We start from the raw sequence: 14,963 nt of genomic DNA, 5'->3' as shown, positions 1-14,963 counted from the left end.
GTGTGACAAACAAAACTCAACCTGTGATTTTCTCTTACTCAGAGGCGGTCCAAATGCACCATTTGCGCCAGTTTGCTACAATTTGACTTGCCTGCTCCTCTGCCCACTCAGTGCCATTTGCGCCAACTGCGCAGAAGTTACGTATTTTTGCGTTTTCACGGCAATACAATGTTTTCCGTATGGCTATGCAATTACAGTGAACGACCAATTCTTCGGAAATGCCGATAATCCGGACACCTTTGTGGCACCACTATGATAGCCCATAGAGTCAATTTGTAAAAAATTCTGAAAGTTTGGATGCAAGAACACTTCGCCGTCTGGTTCTTAGGACTTTTTGCTATGACCACAGTCTGAAACTGCATTGATCGAAGCCACCACCACCACCATATTGATTATCTCGCTGCCTCGAACAGGTGTTCTCGCATTGAGATTCGCTGGCAGCCATAGCCACCACAGTGGCAACGCTAGGCGTAGCTACTTCGGCATTCGCTACTGAGCTTCTTGCTGTTCGGTGCTGTGTTTTTCGTTAAAACTATTCGCCGCTGAAGAAAACGAGTAACAGCACTGGACAGCGGGATGTGAATGAGACAGTCGAAGTGCTGACTTCTGACAAACTGCCTCACAATGAAAGCAAGTGTAGGGGATGGTACGAACGTTGTTCGCAATCGCCATCACCATCTTTGCGACATTCATAGACGCATAGTCTCTTGTCGAGCTTGTAGCATTGTTTTTGGGTGTAATACACATTTTGTCTGGTGTGGTAAAGCATATCAAAGCGCGTCTGTCATTTGGAATGCACATAAGACATTTGCCACCACTTGTTGTCTTGTGCCTGACGGAACAAATTGTTCTAGCTCATTTGTAATTTTACACCTGTCTTGTTCTTATTAGGCGACAAAATTTGATTTAATTGTTTACAAGATTAGGTTCCTTGCCTACCCAAATAACAATGCTTGTAGCATACTGTGCATGTGTAATACCGTCCATGGGAAGGCAAGCTTAATTGGCCACTATTTGATTTGTGTCGCTTCACTCTTGAGCAGCACTTACTGATTGCACAGTAATTACAAGCTTCGTCAAATGGCTGCAGATTACTGCTGTACTACTCCAAGTGTACTACACCAATTTTACTTTTTACTTTTACTGTACTGCACCAATTTTCTTGCTCCAAAACTGCTCCAAAATGCAGGTGTGGCTGCTTCTTAACTGCTGCAGAACATTTTTCCTGCTCCAAAAATTGCTCCAAATCCTAAACTGGCTGGACCGCCACTGCTTACTCTATTGATGGTTTACCTGTTGGGGAAGTATATGAATACAGTCGCCGACAAATTTTCTGGACCTCACGGGGGCTGAAATTAGAGATATTCGTTCAGTAAAAAAAATGAAATTTATTAAGCATAGAGTGGCTTTAAAAAAATCTCGAATAATGCCCTGCCTCATATTATGCTTGGTGGTGATCAGACTGGATTTGCACAAGAGTGACGTCATCTCTGTATACAGTTGCCAAGAGCACCACCGTGTTTGTGAGATCGCCATGACGAGCGAAGAAGCTAGCCGCGTTTCTTCGCACCACTTGGCTCTCGGGAAGACGCAAGAGGTGGTGCCGAGCACAGAAATGGGAAGCCACATGAACACACACAAACATGTGACAACTTGCGCCGAGCACTGCATGGACAGGCTGCCCCAGCTAGTGCGGAAGTGGACTTTGTCTCTGCGAACGCTGCCCGAAGTCGGCCCGATTTGGTGAACGTGCACGCAGCGCCTGGATGCCGCAATTAGTAAAATAGTGCCACATTGGCTTGGAGTGCCTTTGTCAGCACAAGGTTCGTCTGGGTCGACGGGACCGATCGAAGTGGTAATGTGATGCAGACAGAGAAATTTGAGCATGTATGAATGTCGTTAAAAAAAGCACTTGTTATGATCTGCCTCTGCGCAGGAGGGCATCTTAGTGAATGGTCGCTGCTCACCCCCACTGGCCAAGCGTCCCCGCTTGGATGAAGGACTGAAAAGTGACGAGCAGGAGCGGCGTGCCCAGGAGGCCTGGGACGAGTACACAGCCCGCAACCAGTCCGTGGTTGTCGACACCTTCCAGGGCCAGTTCCGGAGCACGGTAAGTGCACTGATGCATAAAAGCCAAGGTGCTTTCCTTCCTCACAAGTATAGGCTGTATCCTCTGGGCACCAAAGTGGTAGTGTGTTCTGGGTGCCACAAATAGGTGCTCAAAGCGGAGTACTGTCAACTACTTTAGAAGTTGTAAGAACTGCTAAGGCACTTATTAAAGCGCAACGAAAAGACAAGACATGAGAAACAACAGGACAGGGAGCTTTAGAGTGCGTTGTCCTCTAATTGCTTATCTTTTCGTTGTGCTTTAAGAAGTTCTTAAGCTGGACATCAACCAAATAGCCTGTTTCTTCATCTTGCTGTAGAAACTCTACCAGACGCTGTGGGCGTACATATCGTGTGTGACTAGGGCTGAAGGCGAGCTCTGGATCTAGCCACACACACACACAGTCTTTTCGTAGTGCTCCCTGACCCGTAGCACAGGTAACCACAGCTGCATTAGGTTTGGACGAATAAGGCTGTAACAACATTTATTGCTGCAAGCAACAAGTAACACTTACAGAGGGAAGGTCCACTTTGTAAAAAAGTCATAAATAGGTTTGCCTTGTTGCGCGTGATAGACAGCGAAGTCATTACAGGTTGCAGCAGGGATACCAAAGGTTCACATCAGGTCATTGGTCAGTTCCAAGGTCAGGGCTCCAGAGAGAGAGTGTCTCCAGGGAATATGTCTTTATCTTGACAATGGTAACGACCTCCTCACGTGTTGGATACATTTTCCTTTCCCGCATGTCTGGGAAAAGGGGTGTGCGTATCGCAAGAACTACGGGGAAACCGTGAGAAGGCGTAGTGCATCTTTTTCGTGCCTGCCCATCAGCTCTCAAAGCGTCCTTAACGTTCACTTGTGCCGATGGGAGTATGCGTGAAGAATTGGTGCATGTGCTCTCCACAATGCTTATGGCTTGCACAGTAAAACCTTGTTACTGTGAACGCCCCATTAAAAAAATTTTCAGAAATCCTCTGCAGACTGCTTATAGTTTTAGTGCAAAAATATTTCAGTACTATGAACTGCAGATTACTGCCAACCGTTTCACAATAACGACCATTATTCAGTTTCCGTGTCATGTTAACAACACCTCAATACTACAGTCAAATGTCTATATGACGGATCACGCGCGACCGCCGAAAATTATTTGTTATTCTAAAAGGGTGGTACAGTCGCCGACCGTTTATTCGGACCTCAAGGGGACTGCGGAAATGTCCGAGTAAACAGGTGTCCGAAAAAGCAGATTAAGAAAAAAAAAAATGAAATCCTTTATTTCCACGCACTTATTCGGGCTCGGCAGTAGGCTTGAAGAAATCATGAATGCGCCGTTGCACGCTGTTCCGTTTACGCGCAATCAGATAAGCCTAAATCTCGGGGAGGGGCGTACGGTCACTATAGGCGGCTGAAAGCACAGTCACTGCTTGTACACGATCCGCATGCGATGGCAGCGTAGTACGTGGTGCGTCAACTTCCGACTCGGTCATCGTCCGGTGGTGCAGCAGAAACCTGACGAATGATCTCGCCGTCGTCGAGCTCTGCGCATGTCAGTACAGCAGTGTCACCACCTGTGAAACTGTCAATGAGACGGTGTCCGAAATCGCAATGCAACCACTGCGCAAGTCTCGGCAGAACATTTTCCGCGTCGGTAGGGAGCACATCGGAAGGCGAAGGCCTCCCGGCACCCGCTTGCCGGCATTCCGCAGCGCAGTCTGCGCGGGCACTGTCGGCGCCATTAGATACTTGACGCGATGTTTCCGTATGCCGCGTTGGATCACCGAAACCTCGACACAGCAGACAAAGCAAACACCGCCGTGCAGGCACCAGTCACACAAACGAAAAAATGCGGCCAGCTCGCAGCGTCGTGCGCGAAGAAACAAATCAGCTGCTGGATTGTCTTGACATGGCTTACTAAACTGAAACCGGAACTGCTGCAGAGCCACTCTATCGAACCAGGAAACGATGATGATGAGCGGGGATTTCCAGTAGCGCCACTTCGTGGGGCAGCAAGGAAGCTTCGTTCAAAACAAAAATGGCGTTCAGCAAGTCGAACCGTGCACCGGTCAGAGTCGGTGCACGGTGCTCTCGACCGAATTGGCTCAAGGAGAGTCCGAAAAATCAGACGAGAGGTTGCAAGGTGTCCGAACTTTCGGCAGTTGTTATACATTATGGTCTATGGGGAGAATGGCGGTGCCGCGAAGCTGACCGAATAATCGGGCATGTCCGAATTTTTGGAGTCCGGAAAATCGGTCGGTGACTGTATAGTGAAAGCCCCCAAATTAACCAGTCCACCCACAAAGCAGGCACTGACTCAGAGAAAACTACTGACAAAAAGGAAGCTCATCTCACCTCCAAAGTGCAATGCTTCTTTGCTTGTTTTTCACATTCCTTGCCGTGTGCACCTGAACTGTCTCACTCAAGGCAGACACCTGAGCTATTCCAAAGCGCAAGTGTGTGTAAACGACACCATCGGGAAAGTGCAAAGTGCGACTGTGTGGCGTCCCTGCGAGTACAGAGCTTACATTTCTCTGCACGTGTAGCTAGTATGGCCGCAGAAACAGGCGTGCACAGAAAGAAGGGCGAATGAAGGAAAAGACGCGCCTCCATTGCTAGGTGACACTTGCCTGGGCGGAGCATGCATTGGCAAAACCCGATGCGTCGGCGCCTCCGGAATAGACAAAACAAAAAACAAAAAGTTTCTTTTTTACTGAGCATCATCTCAGGTTTTGCAAACCTGTGCACCACAGCGTCAGCTCTTTGCGCCTTGTCGTCTGCTAGCGTACTTTTTCCGCTGCCGTGAAGGACACACGGAAATCCAAGAATCCCCAGATTTCGGAATATTAGTTTGTAGTGCTGAGGCGTTCTTAACATGGGGGTGGGAGGGACATGGGAACTGTTTCACTGCATGAAAACAAAAGTTTGGCTGAGACACAGTCAACAGATTCCCTAATCTATCGACTGTGTCTCGGCCAATCATAATAGTGGATTTATTCGCGAAATTCCTCCCATGACATTGCACCATTCAGCCGGACTCTGCTTCCAATGCTGCGCAGTCGCCCCTGCATGTGGCGCAATCACATGGCAATCTGGGAACCTCATGTCGACGCCATTCCCACGGAAGACTAAGGAATGGTAGAAAGCTCGTAGAAAGCTCGTGGAATATGAAAAAAAATATCATATGACGGGGCAATTGCACATTGTTATTGTGCTGCTCTAAAGCGTGCGATGGATGAACAAGGTCGGCTGCAGCAAGACTGGCCGACGACAGGGCGTTGTCCCTGGTGCAGGTATCTGGGCATGCGGCTCTTATCGCATGATGGCACAAGTGCGTGCTGCTGGCCGAGTATTGCTGAAGCGATAAAGCGCCTAAAGCCATGAAAAAGGAAAGATGAAAGCAGAATTTTGATTCTGCTTGAAAGAAGGAAAGGGCGAAGTGCGTGGGAAGGGTGGAAGGCGGTGACGGCTGCTACAATTTTGCCTTTGTACACAAACGACTTTGTAGTAGTTTTCGAATTGAATGATGATGCTACAACTTTAAACCTTAGGGCTCGAATAACAGTGGATAAATCACACGGGGACAAAACTAATTAATGGTAAAGAAAAACCTTGGCTATATTCAAGGAAGATTATGCATGTCTTCTTCAGACGATGGCTCTTTTCGCACTGGCCCCATCTGCTCTCCTTCTCACACTTACTGTCTACCAGACATTCTTTTTTGATCTCACACCCCGCACGTGCGCATTGCTTCGTGGTCGCAGTATTGGCTGGCCACGTCTGGCTTCGCACTTGTGCACTGTGACCAGCACGTCAGTCCCTGAGATAGTGCGCCCGCAGGCTGTTACAGTTTACTGGATGTAGATCATACCTTATGTACCTCGTTTGAACCAGTCCCAGCGAACTGCAATATATCCAGTGCTCCTCAGGCGCCCGTATCCCTGCGTGTTCTCCACAGCAACGCTATTTGGCTGTGACCAACGTTGAGCAGCAGATATGGCTTACTCTAATGAGGAAAGTGCGAATATGGTTTTGGCTCTAGGTGCATCAAGTGGACGTAGAAGGCACCCAGTTGAGCTATTTCAGCACTGGCATCCAGGTACGCATCCGAGCTCAATGACGATTGTGCGTGCATATGAAACATTGAGACAGACTGGGACTTTTACGAAGAAACGACATAAATCTTCCATCCTTGGCGAGGACGTGGAGACAGATATTCTGTCAAAGTTTTCTTCAGACCCACATGCAAGTGCTCGTAGTGTGGGTGCTGAAGCTGGAGTGTCAAAGTCTTCAGTGTGGAGAGTACTTAAGAAGTGGCAACTTCATCCGTACCACGTGCAGCTGCAGCAGATGTTGGAGCCCCAAAATTTCGAAACTCGAAAGGACTTTGGAAACTGGATTATAGTCAAGACAGAAGAGGACCCAGGCTTTGTCAACAAAATACTGTGGACCGATCAAGCTACCTTCTCACGTGATGCCCGAGTGAACATCCACAATGCTCATTGGAGTGATGAAAAACCTCACTGGGTTTTGAAGACACATCACCAATGCAGTTGCCGACCGTTTATTCGGACCTCACGGGGACGGCGGAAATGTCCGAATAAACAGGTGTCCGAAAAAGCAGATTAAAAAAAAAATGAAATCCTTTACTTCCACGCACTTATTCGGGCTCGGCAGTAGGCTGGAAGAAATCGTGAATGCGCTGTTGCATGCTGTTCCGTTTACGCGCAATCAGATATGCCTGAATCTCGGAGAGGGTCGTACGGTCACTATAGGCGGCTGAAAGCACAGTCACTGCTTGTACACGCTCCGCATGCGACGGCAGCGTAGCACATGGTGCGTCATCTTCCGACTCAAGAGTCATCGTCCGGCGGTGCAGCAGAAACCTGACGAATGATCTCGCCGTCATCTAGTTCTGCGCATGTCAGTACAGCAGTGTGAGCACCTGTGAAACTGTCAAGTGAGATGGTGTCCGGAACCACTGCACAGGTCTCGGCAAAACATTTTCGGCGTCAGCAGCATGCACATCGGAAGGCGACAAATACTAGCCTCCCGGCACCCGCATGCCAGCATACCCCAGCGCAGTCTGCGCGGGCACTGTCGGCGCCATTAGAGACTTGACGCGATGTTTCCGTATGCTGCGTTGGATCACCGAAACCTCGACACAGCACACAAAGCAAACACCACCGTGCCGACACCAGTCACACAAACGAAAAAACGTGGCCTGCTCGCAGCGTCGTGCGCGAAGAAACAAATAAGCTGCTGGATTGTCTTGACATGGCTTACTAAGCTGAAACCGGAACTGCTGCAGAGCCGCTCTATCGAACCAGGCAGAAACAATGATGATGAGCGGGGATTTCCAGTAGCACCACTTCGTGGGGCAGCAAGGAAGCTTCGTTCAAAACAAAAATGGCGTTCAGCAAATCGAACCATGCACCGGTCAGAGTCGGTGCATCGTGCTCTCGACCGAGTTGGCTCAAGGAGTGTCCGAAAAATCAGACGAGAGGTTGCAAGGTGTCCGAACTTTCGGCAGTTGTTATACATTATGGTCTATGGGGAGAATGGCGGTGCCGCGAAGCTGACCGAATAATTGGACATGTCCAAATTTTTGGAGTCCGGAAAATCGGTCGGCGACTGTACCAATGGTCGCTTATTGTTTGGCATGGAATTTAGGTGGCACAATCATTGGCTCCGTGTTTTTTGATAACACACTTACAAGAGAAAGATACGTCAACGACATCCTTGATGGGGCGCTTGAGGAGTTTCTTTGCGATGTTCCATTGGCTAGGATCAAGGATATTTGGTATCAGCATGATGGTGCTCCCGTGCATGGCAGCAGCAGAGCTTGCAAATGGCTGCGTGAAGTATTCCCGCAGCAGTGGATTGGACGGCATGGGCTCATTGCTTGGCCGGCACGGTCGCCAAGTTTAACTCCCCTAGATTTCTTTCTCTGGGGCTACGTCAAGGATCAAGTATACCGGACACCAACCGTAACATCAGAGCACCTATAAGAAAAAATAAGACAAGTCTGCAACTCTATCTCTGATACCATGATCAAGATCGCCTCGGGAAATGTGCCTGTGAGATGGCAAATGTGCATTGCAGCAGATGGGGACCTCTTCGAACATGCATTATAATCAAAGGGCGCTTTTTGGATTGAAGGTCACTGGAATATCATTCAAGCCCTTACTCCCCACCCAACCCCACCCAAGCCCTCCCCACCCAACCCCGTCACACTCCATCAGCAGGCTGCCAGCGCTTGCCCATTTTAAGCATCAAAAAATAAGGCTATGTTCTTGTTCTCTTTCGTCTCCTTGGACGCTTTATCACTTCGGCACCGCTTGGCCAGCAGCACACATTTGCGCCGTCATGAAATAAAAGCCCCGTGCCCAGATACCTATCTACACCAGACATAACGCCCTGTCGCGGGCGAGTCTCGTTGCAGCCGACCTTGTTCATCCATCGCACGCTTTAGAGCAGCACAATAACAGTGCGCAATCGCCCTGGCACGTGGTATTTGTTTCATATTCCGTGGGCCTTTTTTGGAATGCGGAAGGAAGGACCACGTGAGATGTATGGGGTTGGAAACAATTTGAGAGGTTTTTCAAGGTGCTTTAAAACTTGGCGTATCACACTTGGGGTCTTCAGCCAATACTTAAAAAGTTGATTAATTAAACATAACTAATCCATTAGTTAAGGGGAAAATAAAAAATAGCCTAAGTAACTATAGGCCAGTACCAACATTATGCATTCGGTTCAACTCGCGTCCGGAGTGCCTTTCATTTTTAAAACTTTGGCTCAAGGTATGTGGCACGACCTGTATACTGCTTTTCACGGAACTATCGCATTTGTTTTAAACGGGTTTGACTGTATCAGACCAGCTAGCCCGAAATTCGGTACTCGTGTTTTCTATGCCTCTCTTTTTATAACTACGAATCCTTACTGAATCATCCTTCTGTTGTTCTAGGCGTGTCAGGTAATGGGAACAAAGCCTCTCCGCAAAAACAGTGGTAATTCAATGCTGTTTGATTGTTCTGGATGCTCTTGGCTCGACATTCTGTGAGAATCTTAGTTGCAAAAGTTCACAAAACAATGCGGGAAGTGCTTAAAATTTCACTTGTGATCTCTTTGACAGGCTTTCCTTTGATGAGTGGTATTCAGATTCGGGCACTGCATGGTTCAGTCTTCAGGCCTGGGCCTGGCCCGAGACCGAAAGTACCAGACATTGGCCTGCCCAAGCCCAGCTGCTCTCTACGTAGTACACAGAACGTGCAGGGAGAGGTGTTTGGTTGAGGCGTTGTTGTGTGCTATATTTCATAACCTCTGAGAGGTTATGAAATATGATATAATTATGAGGCATGCTGTAGTGGTGAACTCCGGATTAATTTTGACACCGTGATGCTCTTTAATAGCTCCCAAAATCTAAAGGCTTGTGCGGGTTTTTTTTCGTCTCCGTCGAAATGCGGCTGCTGCAGTCGGGATCAAATGTACTACCTCTAGCAATTCCATAGCCGCAGTATGGCATCGCAGTGCCATACTGTGCGGGCACAGAAGTGTTGATTTGACAGTCGATTGCTTCCGTAGTGTCGCCTGGACCCTGCAGTGCACTTTAATTAATGCAGCTCTGCTTCTGCATGCCCTGTGTAGTTTGTCTGCTTGACCTATATCATAGTGCTTATTTTGAGAAATAGCACCAATGTATTGTTCCGCACCTTGAACTTAAGCTTATCCAGTTTGCCCGCAACCGCCATCGTATAGTAATAGGGTTTGCTTGCCTTCTCACGTCACCCCTCCCTCCCTCCCTTGTAAGGGAGTTGCTTCTTCTTCCTCCTTCCTACAGTTCTACCTACGTCCCCTCTGGACTCGCACGTTAGTAGAAAGGGAAGCGCTGCAGCTTGTGCAATGCTTCTGAGTGGAGTCACGGATAATTACAGCTGTCAAGAGGCTAATGTGGCAACAGCCAGGGAGCTCCAGAGGGCATTGTGCACATTCGATGCGAAGAGGTGAAAATGAGTCTCTAGTGTTGCCTTTCCTCTCTGAATCGCCCCTGTCATGAACACACATGCTCTGAACCACCCCCTCCCCTCTCCGACACAGTTTGCTTGACAGCAGTAGCCACAGCAGCAGCAGCAGCAGCAGCAGTGGGAAAGTCGAAAAAGGAAGTCCAAAGTTGAGCTATGCAAATTCCAAAACTTTGTTAGCGCTGGTAGAATGGCTTAAGCCGTACAACATGTAGTATTTCAGGTCATGAGTGGCGCTGCTGTGATAGCAAAATGCTTTGGTACAACCTCATAGTCGAGTGCACCAATGCGCCGGATAATCTTGTAGGGCCCGAAATAGTGACGTATTAGTTTCTCACTGAGTCCTCCTCAGCGTATCGTGGTCCAAACCGAAACACGGTCGCCGGGCTGGTATTCCACGTAGCATCATTCCATTCACGTTGCTCATACACGAAATCAGATGACACAAGGTTCGGTGACAACAGAGAGTGGATAGAACCATCGATAACATTAGAGAAACTTCCGATACAGGCAGGTGCGTCCTGCACTGTGCAATAACATTTGTTAGGCGGTAAAAAGGGGTCGCCTGAAAAAGAAGTACACGTGCCAATATGGAACCTGTGGGGAAGTGGCATCAACAGTCGTGAAGACCAAGTTAGAACCAAGGATGATGCGCCGATAAGGAGTTCAGTGCATGTGAGGGCAGAAATGTTCGCATTGTGCTCATGCTGTGCAGTGGATGCTTCATGAAGGCCCACCTGTTGTTGTGAAGGGAAGAGCCACACGTGTGTATCCTTACCTTCACTATTCACTTCAGTGTTCCTTCACTAGGAACAGTGAAAACCCAGTTGGTGTTTGGAAAGTAAAAATTCTGGTGGGACATGTTGGCACACTTGTGCAGCTTCCCAACACCTTATGTTATGCCAGGTGTTGTTTTCCAAGGCATTTGTGAGTACAGCTGTGTTCTCTGTTCTGCTGTGTTGCAGGTGGTGTGCTCCGAGTGTGGCCACGTGTCGGTGACCTACGAGCCGTTTATGTACCTTCCCCTTCCTCTGCCTCATGCTATGGAGAGGCAGATCGGTAAGGACCTCCCTTTGCAATTTTCGGAAATTCATTGCACATATGTTTAGTGTGACTGCATTGGCACATACACATTGGGTGTGGGGTACGCTGAGTGTGTAGTTTGCTTGTTGGCTAGTTTGGAACTCCACAAGCAACTGGCATAGAGGCTTAATCTTCCTTTATCAAAACATAGACCAGAGAAAGCTTGAAAGGTTGACAGAAAAGGGATGTTTGTCTACTAGCTTAAAAATATTGCTTACCTTGAGCACTTGTGAAGGCATCATGCAGTGGAAAGCTGTAAGGTACAATAGTAACTATGGTAATTAGTAAGCACAGGCTAAAGAGTCCATTAGTCGAAGCACACAGTTTGGCTGTTATTAGGAGCAGTGGCAAGATTTAGTACTTTGTGTGCGCCTATGTAGTTGAAAGTGACCTGCAGACTTATGCCTGCAGAGGTGACATACGTGCCCCTGGGTGGGGGTGATCCGGTACCCCACCGGGTGCGGGTGCCCAAGCACGAGAAGGTGCGCTGCGTGGTGGAGGTCCTGACGTCCCAGCTGGAGGAGCCGCCCCCGCATGGCATGGCCCTTGCTGAGCTGGCACACAACGGCCAGATGGTGCAGCGCATCCTGGTGGGTTGCCCACACCATGTAGTTGCTCACAAGCACCACCAGGTAGTTGTGCTGAATACATTCAGCCAGCTTAGAAACATTTGGAGAGCAAAATGCCCTTGTAGTAGTAGTCGCAGCAGTAGCATGGGCCTGGTCCTGCTACTGTGTCATTCATTAGCACATTCAGTACTGCAGCCATAATGTGTGGTTTATAAAATTGAATGCAGTAGAACGTCGTTCATTCGTTTTAGAAATACAGTGAAACCTCGTTAAACCGTAGTTGGCCGACACTCGGAAGAGGTACGTACTAAACACTAGTACTGTTTAACTGAAATAGCATGAGATCGCCCACTCACCTGTCGAAAACGGAACTCAGAGAGAGTGTGATGAAAAAGGAAAAAACATGCAGTATTTATTCACTTTGCGCTACGACAAAAGTGTTATTTTCATTTGATGCCGCGGCGGCGTAGCATGACGACAGCGGCTTCAAACTTGCTGAAGCTGCGTGCCAGCTTTTCAGCCAACCCCCTCTTCTAGGCAAACATTCGCATGGCAAATTCTTCGTTGGTGTTATGTATTCTCCGTGCACGCGCGCAGTAGTGCTGCAGAAGTCCCGGGGGCGCCTTTTTCATTGCCGGGTGCCGGAGTGTGGAATACTTTTCGTTTGGGATAAAGTTACGTTATCGCGTCTCTGTTCTCGTCGCGACGATTGCATTCATGAGGCTGACGTAACGTGCAGCTTATGCCACTGTCGCTAGTCGGCTCTTCGGCAACAACAGAGGCAACGATGGCGAAAAGTCAAACCTCGTAGCAGACATGTCTTCGCGGTCGCAGCAGCGCTGCCAAGCAAATTCTTCGCATTCCAAATGCCACACACCGTAGTCGACAGCAGATCCCTGTCGCTTGCCAGCGCCGACTTCTTCGTGTCACATTCGATAGCACGGACAATGTCTAATATTTCTTCTATGCTGAGCACCCGGCGTCTTTTTTATCCGAGCTTTGGAACGACGCGCGTCCTCGCTTGCACGACGCCATAACTCTCTGGCATGGCGTCGAAATGATGTTGATGTTGATGTGGCTTCACATGCAAACGCACAGGGCGCTTGGAGGCCGTTGTTCCGATCTCTGAGGCTTGTTGTTCTGCCGGGCCGCCCGATGCAGACGACGCACCGCCGTGTTTGATCGACGAAAAGTTGAAACGCTACGTTTTAACCGATGCGTACGCAATAAGCTGGTACGGTTTACGCGGATACAAAACACATTATGTTCAATGGCCACTGAGTCGGGGATTTGATTTTACTACTTCTAAAACGAAACTACTGTTTAAGGGGGGAGGCTACACTTGAAATACAACTTTTTTATTTGTGGACAGATCTGAACGAAATTTTCACACATTGTGTATTTTAATATGCAGATTCTAAAAATGTAATTAATTTTGCCACAGGTTAAGTAGTTTCTGATATACTCTAATAGCATTGCATAAGCTGAGTCCGTTGTTTGGAGGAAAATTAGCATCTAAACAGAAAACCCTAACACAGTAATTTGAGTATAAAGACTGTCTAGGACGTTCAGGGAGTGCCATAAGGTATTATTCAATGTTCTAGGCTAATCTGAGCAAGAGTTAGAGCTCATCAAAGTTGTGAGAAAAAACTGCCATCTTGACATGTCAAGCATGTGACCCATTTCAAAAGCTTTTTGAGAAGAGTGCTGCTTTGAAAAGGTGCATATTGCTTACTGCATACATTTATCTTTCTGGCAAAAAAAACAATTATGTTGATAGCTGAAATAGGACAGAAGCTATTTTACCTCCAAAATTGGAAGTCTGTCGGAATTGTTGTTTTGAGAAATCAAGGAAAAACATTCTGCACCATCTTTATTGAGAACATACCAATAAAATCTCAAGGAAATTCACCAGGGGCATAATCTGGATACATCCTATCTTTTTGCCGCATTTTGGCCAGCTTCCTTGCACTCAAAGAGGCTTCTCGCTTCTTGCTGGAGTTAGTACTTCGAAGGTCCGGCGCTCCAAACGTTTTCCGGCGCTCGCTGCGCGCTCGCTACTTTCTTCAGTCGTGAAGGAAACGGTGCCTGCACGATCTGTGCCAACACGCGTGGCGTGGGCGGACGAAGTGTTGACGCTAGACGCGCCAGTTTGCAGCTCGGAACTCGATCTGGTAGAATGTCCAGGCAGACCAGCAACCGGCAACTCCGCGAGTATGACAGGCCTAGCCGCCTTACGTCGCGCATTGCACAGCCACTTGACGCGTAGTAGCCTTGAGACGACAATCTTTTCCAGCCATACGGGCAGCGAAATAAGCATCTTATCAAACGTCGCGAAGCAAGCGGCTGAACAAACGTAGACAGCAGCGCGATGAAACCAGAGATAAACAAACGTAGCGAGACGCGAGAGCGGTCGAGCGCGCGCCGACGAGCACCGGACCAATAGGAGCGAGGCGCGCGGGGGTGTGCGCGCTTTGGCCAATCGGCGGCACGGACGCATCCTCCAGAAATGACGCGATAGCGTCGGTTTCCCTTCACCGACGCCATTTTGAACTGGTGCAAAATGCGCACAAAGAAAACAGCTTCAAAACAAGCGCAAGATGGCGGCCATCGGCCACCGCGTTCGCAAATGGTGACGACGCGAAGTTTGAACATTTTTGACCAAATTTTGCTGATTTCGCATTCACCCTGGCCCCTTTGAGCGTGATTTTTTATTATTTTCCGATTAAATTTAGCTTCTAGATTTCGCGGAGGGATTCTTGAATGTATAAACTGAGCGAAAATGCACTTTTCCGAAAATCGACTTTTTTGTGATTTTTTGCCGTTTGAAGGCCCGCGTCCCCCCTTAAAGGGACACTAAAGCTTACTATTAAGTCAACGTGGACTGTTGAAATACCATCACAGAAACCTCGAAACGCTTGTTTCGTGGCAAGGAGAGACTTATTTTAAGAGAAAATGCGTTCTGAAGCGTCCGCGTACCTCTAGCGCAGTTCAAATCGCCCGCCCTCCGATCGAGGAGAACTGACATCATGGTCTCATAGTGACGTTGCGCCATCAGTGAGTAGAACGGCGTCCGCAGACGGCGCTACGGCTTTTCTGCGCAAAACGCAAACGCGCGGCCAGAAACAGAGCCAAGACAGAGCCGACAGCAGAGCTAAAGCGGGAGTATGGTGGCTAGCGGAAGGAGAAACTGAT

The 14,963-nt window shown here is 48.4% G+C and overlaps 1 protein-coding gene across 4 annotated transcripts in view; it reads left to right on the top strand.

Annotated features, from left to right (window-relative positions):
- LOC135909338 (ubiquitin carboxyl-terminal hydrolase 11-like) overlaps positions 1-14,963 on the top strand; it is a 227,289-nt gene that overhangs the window by 93,195 nt on the left and 119,131 nt on the right. For all 4 annotated transcript variants that reach the window (XM_065441279.2, XM_065441275.2, XM_065441277.1 and 1 more), the window contains exons 7-9: positions 1,937-2,110; positions 11,082-11,175; positions 11,611-11,789. In XM_065441279.2, coding sequence (XP_065297351.1) covers positions 1,937-2,110; positions 11,082-11,175; positions 11,611-11,789 — 447 coding nt within the window. The remainder of the gene's footprint in view (positions 1-1,936; positions 2,111-11,081; positions 11,176-11,610; positions 11,790-14,963) is intronic.

This window comes from Dermacentor albipictus, chromosome 1 (assembly GCF_038994185.2).
Source record: "Dermacentor albipictus isolate Rhodes 1998 colony chromosome 1, USDA_Dalb.pri_finalv2, whole genome shotgun sequence".
NCBI lineage: Eukaryota > Metazoa > Arthropoda > Arachnida > Ixodida > Ixodidae > Dermacentor > Dermacentor albipictus.
The sequence above is the reverse complement of the archived record's forward strand: the minus strand, read 5'-3'. Positions and strand labels throughout refer to the sequence as shown.